The 10,723-nt window shown below is 36.5% G+C and overlaps 2 protein-coding genes across 2 annotated transcripts; one reads left to right on the plus strand and one right to left on the minus strand.

Annotated features, from left to right (window-relative positions):
• Positions 1-1,211: 1,211 nt before the first annotated feature.
• LOC132268444 (xyloglucan endotransglucosylase/hydrolase protein 31-like) lies at positions 1,212-3,619 on the plus strand. The gene is made up of 4 exons (XM_059769290.1): positions 1,212-1,428; positions 1,565-1,665; positions 1,919-2,139; positions 2,872-3,619. Exons 1-4 carry the CDS (start codon positions 1,230-1,232, stop codon positions 3,233-3,235), a joined length of 885 nt encoding a protein of 294 aa, XP_059625273.1. The 5' UTR covers positions 1,212-1,229; the 3' UTR covers positions 3,236-3,619.
• Positions 3,620-7,673: 4,054 nt separating this feature from the next.
• LOC132269610 (probable glucuronoxylan glucuronosyltransferase IRX7) lies at positions 7,674-10,437 on the minus strand. Its single transcript, XM_059770867.1, has 3 exons — positions 9,448-10,437; positions 9,114-9,364; positions 7,674-8,662 (listed from the first exon to the last, which is right to left on the minus strand). Exons 1-3 carry the CDS (start codon positions 10,120-10,122, stop codon positions 8,215-8,217), a joined length of 1,374 nt encoding a protein of 457 aa, XP_059626850.1. The 5' UTR covers positions 10,123-10,437; the 3' UTR covers positions 7,674-8,214.
• Positions 10,438-10,723: the final 286 nt, after the last annotated feature.

Here is a 10,723-nt window from a genome sequence, read left to right on the forward strand (position 1 = left end):
TGTAATCTTTTTAATATTTATAAATTTACTTGAATTTTCAAAAAAAAAAAAAAAAAATCCCCTCCCCTGTTTAGGGGATTTGTACGTGCACTTATATTATATAATGGAGCATAGTTTACGTTGATAGTTATACAACAAATTTATATTAAAGATACAATACTTGTGCAACATGTTATATCTTGTTACATTATTATAACATAATTAAATTAAAATTTTAACATATTTATATAATTATTGCATTACCGATTTAAATTTTTTTGCTTTCACGGCCTAAAATTATTGCAGGGAAGATTCTGATTCATATGCTTTAGAGACGTAACAATAACAAAGATATGTATCTTTTGACTGTTAAAAAACAGCAGAACATGGTCTTCATGTGTGGCTTCTTCTTTGTTTAGCAGAGAAGTTCAACGTGCTACTAAGTCTCACGTAGACAAAGTTACAAAGACAAGGAAACATGCACATTGAAGGAAAACACATACGTGTAAGAATTTTAGTCCATTGTATCTCTCAATTTCCCAAAATAGAATTAAGGATTCAAATTTTCAAATGGGCAAAGTGTGTAGGTGTAGTTTTTGCTAAATAAAAATGAAATTTACAATTATTTATTTTTTGTTAAAAGAAATTGTACCAAAAAAAAAAAGGAATTATATATATATTTTATTATAGATGTTACAAAGGAGTATTAGATTGAAAAGGCAATAGTATTTTATTTTGAAAGGCCCCATCTTCTAGAGGGATACTTTTCTCTTAAAAAAAAAAAAAAAAAAAAAAAAAAAAAAAAAAAAAAAATTGTGTTAGAAACTTAAATAATATATAAGCTAGGCAATATTTTATCCAATAAATAAATTTCTTATGGGTTCCACACCCGACCACTGATGCCCTCACATCACAAACTTCTTTGCTTTCTCAATTGAACAACTCTAATGAACAAGTTTCTTTTGAAAACAACTTCTCTCCTAAAAGGGAAGTTAAGTGAACATGCATATATATATATATATATATATATATATATATAATCTTCAAATTGATCAAGAATTCATGATTAACTAATTTTTATCTTCACATGCATTCTTAAAAAACTGTTTCTTATTTTGGCTCTTGTATAACTCCTAATAACCTCCTTATTACCCTACACTCTAGTGTTGGACTTCCTAACTCCCTATTTAAACCAACTGCCAATGCCACTCTCTTTCACACAAATACCTACCTTCACTTCTCAAAATTCAATGGCTCACCACTTTGTTCTACTCATCATGTTCATGCTCCCAGCTTGGACCATTTCTCAAAGGCCACCTTCACCTGATTACTACCCTAGTTCACAAATTGCTTCAGAAGGGTTCAGTCAAGGGTTCAGAAATCTCTGGGGTCCTGATCATCAAACCGTTAACCAGGGCTCATTAACAATTTGGCTTGATAAAAGCTCAGGTACCTACCTTGAACAACACAGTTCATACACCTTGTGGTGCACAGTGCTAGCTTTTGTGTTTTTTTTCGTCTTCGTCGTAATCATATAGACTTCATCTTTTAGACTATAATTTTCATCGTCTTATTTTTTGTGTAGGAAGTGGATTCAAGTCTCTTACTATGTATAGGTCCGGTTACTTCGGTGCCGCCATCAAACTCCAATCCGGTTATACTGCAGGAGTGATTACATCTTTCTATGTAAGTACTAGACTGTTTATTAAGCGGTCGAAGACCACATCATAAGATGTCATTCAACCAAATGCATCAGCGTTATTTACCTTTTTGATTGTTTGACATTTTGTGGTTGGTCGTAGGGACCTAGACTACCTATTCAGCTTCAGTAGGTTTTTCTTCTCTTAGTCTCTTTATATAATATAAATATATATATGGTGGTTGGATGTGGAAAATGCAGATTGAATTGATTTTTCAAGTTGATGAACAATTTTGACAGCTTTCGAACGGTGAGGATCACCCTGGAAACCACGACGAAATCGATGTCGAGTTACTGGGAACGACGCCGGATAAGCCATATACTTTGCAAACAAACGTGTATATGAGAGGAAGTGGAGATGGAAATCATATAATAGGAAGGGAGATGAGGTTTCATCTCTGGTTCGACCCAACACAAGATTTTCACCACTATGCTATACTCTGGAACCCCACTGAAATCATGTAAACTTGTTGTTTTCACCATTATACTTGTTGTTAATTACTTTATATTTGTCTATATCGATCTGTTACTTTCTTTTTTTTTGGTCATATAGCATATATATATATATATATATATATATATATATATATATATATATAGATAGATACACACTCACACATGCATGTATATGTATATCCTTCAATGTATGGAAGGGCATGCATTATACTCATACTACACATGCATACATGTTTATGTGAATTGCTAGCTGACCATGTATGGCATAGGTCAAGGGAAGCACCATGCCTGCATCATATATAACGTATGGACTTTTTTATATATATATATATATATAATATCAATTTTTTGGTGAATTAAAAGGGCATCACTGGTAATTCACGCGCGCACCAACTAACAATATACAATTTTGGATGAAATTTAGTTTAGTTCATGGACTTAATTAACTAAATATGTGCATGTGACATGAATTTAGGCTAAAGTGACGGAGAAACTCCAAAACACTAGAGGAATGTTTGTTTCATTATTTCAAAAATAGTATTCGATCAAAGTAGTAAATACATTTAGAAATTGAAATGAAGTCTTCTTTTAAATATCTAATTAATTGTATGATTCACATACTATTCACAAAAGCAAAAATGTAATACAAAAATCATTCTGATTAATGTCTTTGATTTTCTTATTGTGAATTATTTATGATTAATTATCTAAATTAATATATATGGTGTGTTGTACAGATTTTATGTGGATGATGTGCCAATTAGAAGGTACCCAAGAAAAAGCGATGCAACATTTCCACTAAGACCTATGTATGTGTATGGATCGATATGGGATGCCTCATCCTGGGCCACAGAAGATGGAAAATACAAAGCCGATTATCGATACCAACCGTTCATCGGAAAGTACACCAATTTTAAGCTAGGTGGGTGCACCACCGGTGAGCCAGCGTCGTGCCTTCCACCAACGGGCTCTGCAGCAGGCTCTACCGGACTGAGCCGTCAGCAGTACTCAGCTATGGCGTGGGTGCAGAGGAACTACAAGGTGTATGACTATTGTCTCGATCCCAAGAGAGACCATACCCTCACACCTGAGTGCTACTAGCTAGGGACTTATTTATATATATATATATATATATATATATACACACACACACACACACTTGAGTCACGTATAGACAATTTGTTTGGGGGTGACTTGAGATTGGTCCACACTTGCACGCCAAAAAAACGTAGTTGCAAGGGTGGTTGACCGTCCATGCCGCCAAAGATTTGAATGTTGTGTTGGAATAAGTTAGTTATAAGTAACATTGTCAACTATTTGTTTTGTGTGTGAGTGTGAGAGTGTGTGAGAGTGTGTGAGATGACCTCAAAGAAACCAAATGGGTGTAACTATATATATACGCACCAAATAAAGCAAATTATCTTTCAAAAAAAATAAAGCAAATTAAAAGAAGTGATTGGCTCACCTATGGGTGCATTAATTCTTTTTGCTGGCTCATTTGTGATGTTTCACACTTGAAATATTTAATCATATAAATACTGTTTTTTCAGGCTCTTCAACCACAGAGTGCTTTCATGTTGGATACTTTTGGACCTCCCAACAAAAAATAAAAAAGGCCTAAAAGGCTTATGGCCAGAAAAGAACCTTTTAAGGCCTATCAAGCCCTTACAGGTATTGGCACATAGCGAAGTTTTTTCATTAGTCTGAATTTAGACTACGTCAGAGGCAAGTAGTATAGTACAAATTCATAATTCATAATTCATAGTACAAATTCAACCACAGAGTGCTTTATTTTTAGGAATTTAAGCACTTTTAATGAGTTAAAAATTAACTAAAGATCAGATCTTCTCCTACACGGCACAGATGTTGTACGACATTGGATCCCGGCTCTATAAACTATACCTCGGAGTTAAAAAAAATTGAGTGTGTAGACAAATCACACTGCATGGAATTTATTCCCATTTATTACTTATCAGCCTATTTATTTCATATGTATTTGTCTCTATTCATTAAAATTTTATTTCAATTTCTAAAGAAGTATCACCTAAATCAAACATATGATCCCTTAAAAATACTTCCCCGTATCACCTTTAATCTTAGCTATCAATTATTTTCCTCCTTCAAATTGGTTTCAAATTGGTTAAAGAGTCGTAAACTAAGAATTTGATCCATATCTTTCTAAAATCTTTCATTTTTGTTGTTTCTCGTAAGACTCGGATCCCTTTTCGCAGACCGCGTATAGATTATACACTAGTATAACACGTATATGCAAAGTTGGTATTATTTGTAAGGGATAATTTCACTGATATTCCTTCATATTTGATCAAATATCACTCTCAAATATTTTTTAAAAATACGTTTATTTGGTTTTTCACTCACATCTCAAAAGTTAGTTGACCGTTTGTGTCAGATCACTTTTTACCCTCTGAGTTTGGTTTAACCTACTAAATTGTTTATTTAATGAGTGAAATGACATGTTTACCCTTACTTTTCCATTGATATGTTCACAATCCTTTTATTGTGTGTGTGTGTGTGTTTGTATTATCATTAGTGTGTGCAATTTATTCAAACACAAGACTGATCGGTCAAGGCACAAAATTGGGCGATTTACAGAAAATTCTTTTCCAAATACCTTGCCATCACCTACTCCAGCAACTGCCATCTCCACCCACACTTGCTACCACCACCATACCACCTCTCTCTCCTCTCCTCACTCTTAATTTTTAACACCAAATCATATATACATTATATACATCTATACCACCCAAGACATAATTCTCTCTCTCTCTCCTGGGCCGAAACCCATTTTGGGATTGTTCATAATCACCTTCCTCTCTCTTCTTCACTCTTTTCCGGTTGATGTCACTCAGGCTCTAAAATTGTGGATTTCCGTAAAGACTCTTGAGAAAAATGACATTAAGGAATAATGAAAGAATATACACAGAGACATATATATATATATATATATATATGTAGACATTACACAGAGACATATATATATAGACACACACACAGACGCCCACACAGACATCCGTCGAGGTCGCCGTCGCCGCCGCCGCCCACACAATCCCAATGCATCACCAATCGTCGCCGCCACCGCCCACACAATCCCAATCCCTACCCAACATTGCCGCCGCCGCCACCGCCCACACAATCCCAATATCGGCTTCGGTGGCTCAATTGCAGTTTCCCATGCTGTCATATCCACTACCGTACGTGTGCTTGCCATCCCCGCGATAGCCGTACCGTTTTCCCCATTTTTACATTCTTCAAGCTTTTCCTTTTCAAATTAAACCCATGATAAGCCTTAAAATAACAATTAAATAAAGGCATTTGGTATTTTACACACCCCCAAATCTAATGGTGAATTTTTTTTTTATCCATTATTGAGTTTTTGTGAATTACAGTGCTAGGGTCCTTGTAATATACACATAAACCGAGTCCATGACCAGCGGCGAAAACCTCTTCACTAATACAACCGAAGGCTTCAACCCTCATCTGTTTATCAAGGTGATCCAACCGACATCCAATCGACAGAGAAAGTTTAGAGCCTCATCGACATCAACCGGAAAAGCTTCAGACAAACCCAACCAATAATCTCGGTTCTGAGATTAGATGTGTGAGATTGTTGGTGTCGAATTAATTTTTTAATCCATTTATAATTATTGTCCATGAAAATATAAGAATCAGTAGAGATTTTGTTAAACTGTATATGTAGAGAAGAGAGAGAGACAGAAGCATAACAGAGGAGAGAGAACTAGGGGTATAATAGTCATTTAAGTTATCTGATATTATGAAATAAATGTAATTAAAAAATTAGTGGCAAAGATGTTTTTTTTCATCTTTTTAAGGAGAGAGTGACGAAAAAGTGAAAATGAACCTTTATTTTTTAAAGATATTTGAAACTGATATTTGGCCAAATTGAATAAACCCTATTTGTAACCTCCTTGTTACTTTAGTAATGTGAAATTATTACATAAACAATGCAACAAAGAATAAAATCACACGAGGTTTCGTCCCTTATAATAGTACTCCCTCCATCTTTTCTGGTTCTCTTGCAAAAGGCAGTGTTAATCTTCTAAAGGAGGAGACCATTAGCACATCTCAATGTCAACTAGTCTATGAGAAACATTGATAGGTTTTAATTCAAATACTAACTGATTTGTAGCCATTTAGTGATATCTGTACTTCTCATCTCCTTCCATTAAACCACTGGATCATTTTGTCCCTTTCATAGATACTAAGTTAGGTAACAACACAACCCTTACCACCTAATCTAATAGTCTTCACATCATTTTCCCAAAGAACTACACTAGTCAATCCATGCATAATTATTGTTCCAGTGATTTTTACTCTCGATGACAACTGTTTGCAAGACAATGCAACTGTGTAAAAACTTGCTTAGTTGACTGTTTTTAAAACTTCTAAAAACTAACTTAAAAAATGTCTATTTTTAGATAATAATTTTTTATAATTATTTGCAAATAATATTTTTGTTTTCCAAGTGACAAACCAAACAGACCTGTTACCATACAAATTATGCGATCCTCCACCACCATAACTTAAGCCCTTCATTCGAACTCCTTGCGCAGCTCAAAAATTTATTTCCAGGTCCATACTTGTCTTTCAGAAAAGGGGTTTTAAGAACTTGATCTAAAGCCCCGACATGCAATATCCAACACTTTTTGCTGCTGCTGCTGAATATTCCAGTCCACTGAATTCTATTCCCTTCCTCCTGATCATAGTTCCACTTAAATCTTCTGATTAGTGTTTTCAGTATTTACGCATGGTAAATGGTAAAAAAAGAAGAAGGTAGATTTAATTAAATAATCCTTTTGTAGTTGATAAAAAATACTTTTTCCGAATGGCTAAGTATTTATCCTTTCTGCCCTGGCCCTCTTTTAAAATGCATATTAAAAAAAGAATAAATTTAGTTCACGAGACTCTCGTCATTACACTCCAAAATTAAGATTAAAATGCAGCAGATTTGTCAATGATGGATAACTCATACTCCCGTGATGGAGCCAACTCATACTCCTTGGAAATTAAGAAAGAATTATCACCAAATAACAAATGAGTCACTTTCAGCATCCTTTACTACTCCATTGGTTGTTACAAAGACAATCCTTTCCGTAATGACCTGTATTTGTGTATAACTGTATATACACATACACATGCACACTTTCATTAGTTGTTTAGTCAATTAATTGTGACGGATGCTAATTACAACCTTTGGAACCTAAAGGGTCCACACAATGCCCTACATATCATCATTGTCACAAAACAAAACAGAAGGGCCACAATTATTATTTGAATCCAAAATGCCACAGGTTCAAGGGCGGATATAAACTGACGAGTTGTGATCCAAAGTCAGAAAGTGGTGGGTGCACATCCACCGTTCACATAAATATATATATATATATATATATATATATATATATGAGAATTGGACTATATATTTATCATTTTTCTAAACTGATCGATCAGTCAACAATAATAATGCAAAATATGACATGATCAATCTTTGTTAACTGATTGATAATTGAAGAATGATGGCATTGCTTCTCAAAAGTGTTATCTTTTCAAGCAACACACAAGTCATTTTTTTTTTTTTTTATTGCTTTCCACCAGCTATTGAGTTCTTTCAATAAACTAAAAACTAAAAAAAGGAAATTCACACTGTATATCATCTTTGATCCGCATGACAAAGCATGAGGACCTCTCTACCGTATCGTATTTATTTAATTTCACCAATAAAATATTCCTTTTCACATGTACTCTTACATATATACAGAACCACCAATGTCCCGCCAAAACCGAAAATTCAACCAATAACACCACGCCATCTCAGCTCAAACCCCACATAGGAACAAAATCCCCACCCTTCATGCAACACAGGATCTATTAGAATATATTCTATCCCCTGACCAGCTGAGCAGCCCAATGAAACCAGCTGTATCCCAACACTATCTCAATTCATTAGCATCCACCACATCGGAAAAAAGTCCATTATTAGCTGTCAATTCTTCTTTTCCAATAAGAACCCGTCACGTGTCGACCGCCCATTCGCTAGAAAGCCTCTAACGGCTGTGGGACCTGTTAAGCTTCTGCGCCAGAGCATCAAGAATGTGCCACGTAGCATCACCTTTCTCCGTCTGATCATTGAAGAGTAAGGCCCGCCTAGTAGCCGGGTCCCACAGATTCCTCTGGATATCGGAGAGATTGGAGGCAGCTACGTGTTCAAGAATCATTCCCAACTCCCCGACATCTTTCTCCGCCACCGTTAGGGATATTTCCGGCCACGGCACGGCGGCGGGGAAGGGCAACCGGATACCATCGGCTATTATGACCGGCACGCAACCCAAAGCGACAGCCTCAACTAATCTTGGACTCCATGGGGCCCACCCAAGTGGGCACAAACAAAACACCGAACGACCTATCTCCGACTGGTAACCCGAAAACCTGTGCCTCTTCAAGTAAAACCTCCGGTCATGGCTATACCTCTCCCATATATCCGTCCGTACACGCCTAAAAACAGTAAAGAAAAGAAACGACAGGGTCAATATCGTAATTGCATTATTGCCGAGTCTATAAGTAGAGGTGTCAATTTGTACTGACATATATAGCATCGTGTTAAATGGGAGTGGACAAGTACCGGCACTTGTAAGAAATGGGTCAAGAATTGTTATCCCACGGCACGGCAAGACATTAGGCCATGTTAAATTAAACTAGTCTAATTGATTAATAAGCGATTTGGGGAGTCAATTTTGAATACAGTGAGTTTGATTGGTATGTTAATTATTTGAAATTACACAAAATTTAATTCAATTATTAAACTGAATTTCTCATATTCTAACTCTCAAGTTCTTAAATCGTATTGTGTTTTGAGTGTTATAGTGTTGGGTTCGTTCCTGATATGGGATTCTAATATAAAACTACGAGTATTACTTATGGACAAGAATGGTAAAAAAAAATTTACTTGCTGTAAAAACGTCCGCTGATGTTCTTTGGGTGAACTTCCATCTTGCCCCTGAAAAACACAAAAATGTCTCGCCGGCCATTCACCGGCAATTTGGCGAGTGTTGACCGTACATTTGCCGGAGAGATATAAGGAGGGATCACCACATTATCAACGTCTTGACAGGGATGCTCGTATTTGACACCAAACGTTTGCAATATTATCGATTTCCTCAAAAACTCAGGTATACCATCCGCAATCGCCACATCCTCCTTTCAAAAACAAAAACATATTTTTAGATTCCCAAAACAGACAAAATTCAAAAACATTGTCTTTGATTTAGGTTTTCGCTTACCATGGCGTGAAAGCAAGCTCCGTAATCGTGAGAGGCGACGAAGACGTGGTCGGAGCCCCGGCTCCGATTCCAGAAGGGAAGCTCCGAGGAGATAACCTGAACCGCAGACGCTAAAAGAGGCCGTGCGTGACCCAACGCCGGGAAGCCATTAACGGTGCTGAAGTTGCAGGACACGTAGACAGGGACGAAGAAGAAGTCAGCATCAAATGGGTCAAGCGTCCGTACATCACTGTTCAACAGAGCTCTATGTATTGCGACCTCTGAAGCAAACAAATGTTTGCTACACCTCTCGTCTGACAACCAATCACTGTTGTATTTGGATGGCAAATCGTATACATACACCTTCAAATCCTTCAACAAACCTTGATGGGTTGTGGGTTGTTGTAGAAATGTGGTGCTGGGTGATTCGAAGAGGACACGGGAGGTTAATGGTAAGCTTTTAGAGAGAGAAAGGGGGGTGATTTTAGAGAGAGAATCAGTGGGTTCGTGGGTAGTGGGGGTGTGGGTGATGAGATAAGAGGTGAAGAAATAGAAGGAGAGAGAAAACCAGAGAACCCATTTGAAGTATCTGTAACAAAAGATGTGATCTTCAGGTTGTCTTCCATGTTTGCTCTGTACAAGTCTCATCCTGACATAGAATCCCCTGTTTTTGGTGGGTCTCTTTGAATCCACCATTTCTAACTTCAAATCCAATGATTATTAGAGGGACTTACAAGCAATGGTGGTTGGGCTTATGCTTTCGTTGTTGGTCTGAAGATGAAGTAGAGATGAAGAAACAGAGATTGAAGATATGGGTTTGTTGGTAGTTCGTTTTAACTTCAAAAATACAACAATTTAAACAAATAATACTCCGTAATAATTAATTATAGAGGTGTTGCAGGTGCAGAAGAAGAGAGAGAAAGTAGAGAGAGAAGTTTTTAGAGAGGGGGAGGAGGAGGAGGGAGTGTTCTCTCATCTGGTGATTGTGTAGTTTATGGTCAAAATCACTTCTTTAAAATCTTGAAGCATATGAAAAGGTCGTAGTAATACCACATTAAGAAAAGTCCAAGTTCATAATAACTTGGTATTGAATGAGCAATGACAGGATTGAGACTTGTGGGGTCAATAGATTTCACTGTTTGATTTTTCTTGGGGAAATGGTAAGCTTCAATGAAAGCTTTGTTGAAATTACAGAATACTTTTTGCCAAAACTGCTTTGATGAAAGGGCAAAGTTGGAAAAAAGTATGATTTATCACGGAAGTTTGAGAAAGGGGTCTGTCTCCTCTGAAAAGGCCC

The sequence above is a fragment of the Cornus florida genome, unplaced genomic scaffold (genome assembly GCF_030987335.1).
Source record: "Cornus florida cultivar Cherokee Brave unplaced genomic scaffold, ASM3098733v1 CherokeeBrave_3.0.0_Hap2_Chr08, whole genome shotgun sequence".
NCBI classification, from domain to species: domain Eukaryota; kingdom Viridiplantae; phylum Streptophyta; class Magnoliopsida; order Cornales; family Cornaceae; genus Cornus; species Cornus florida.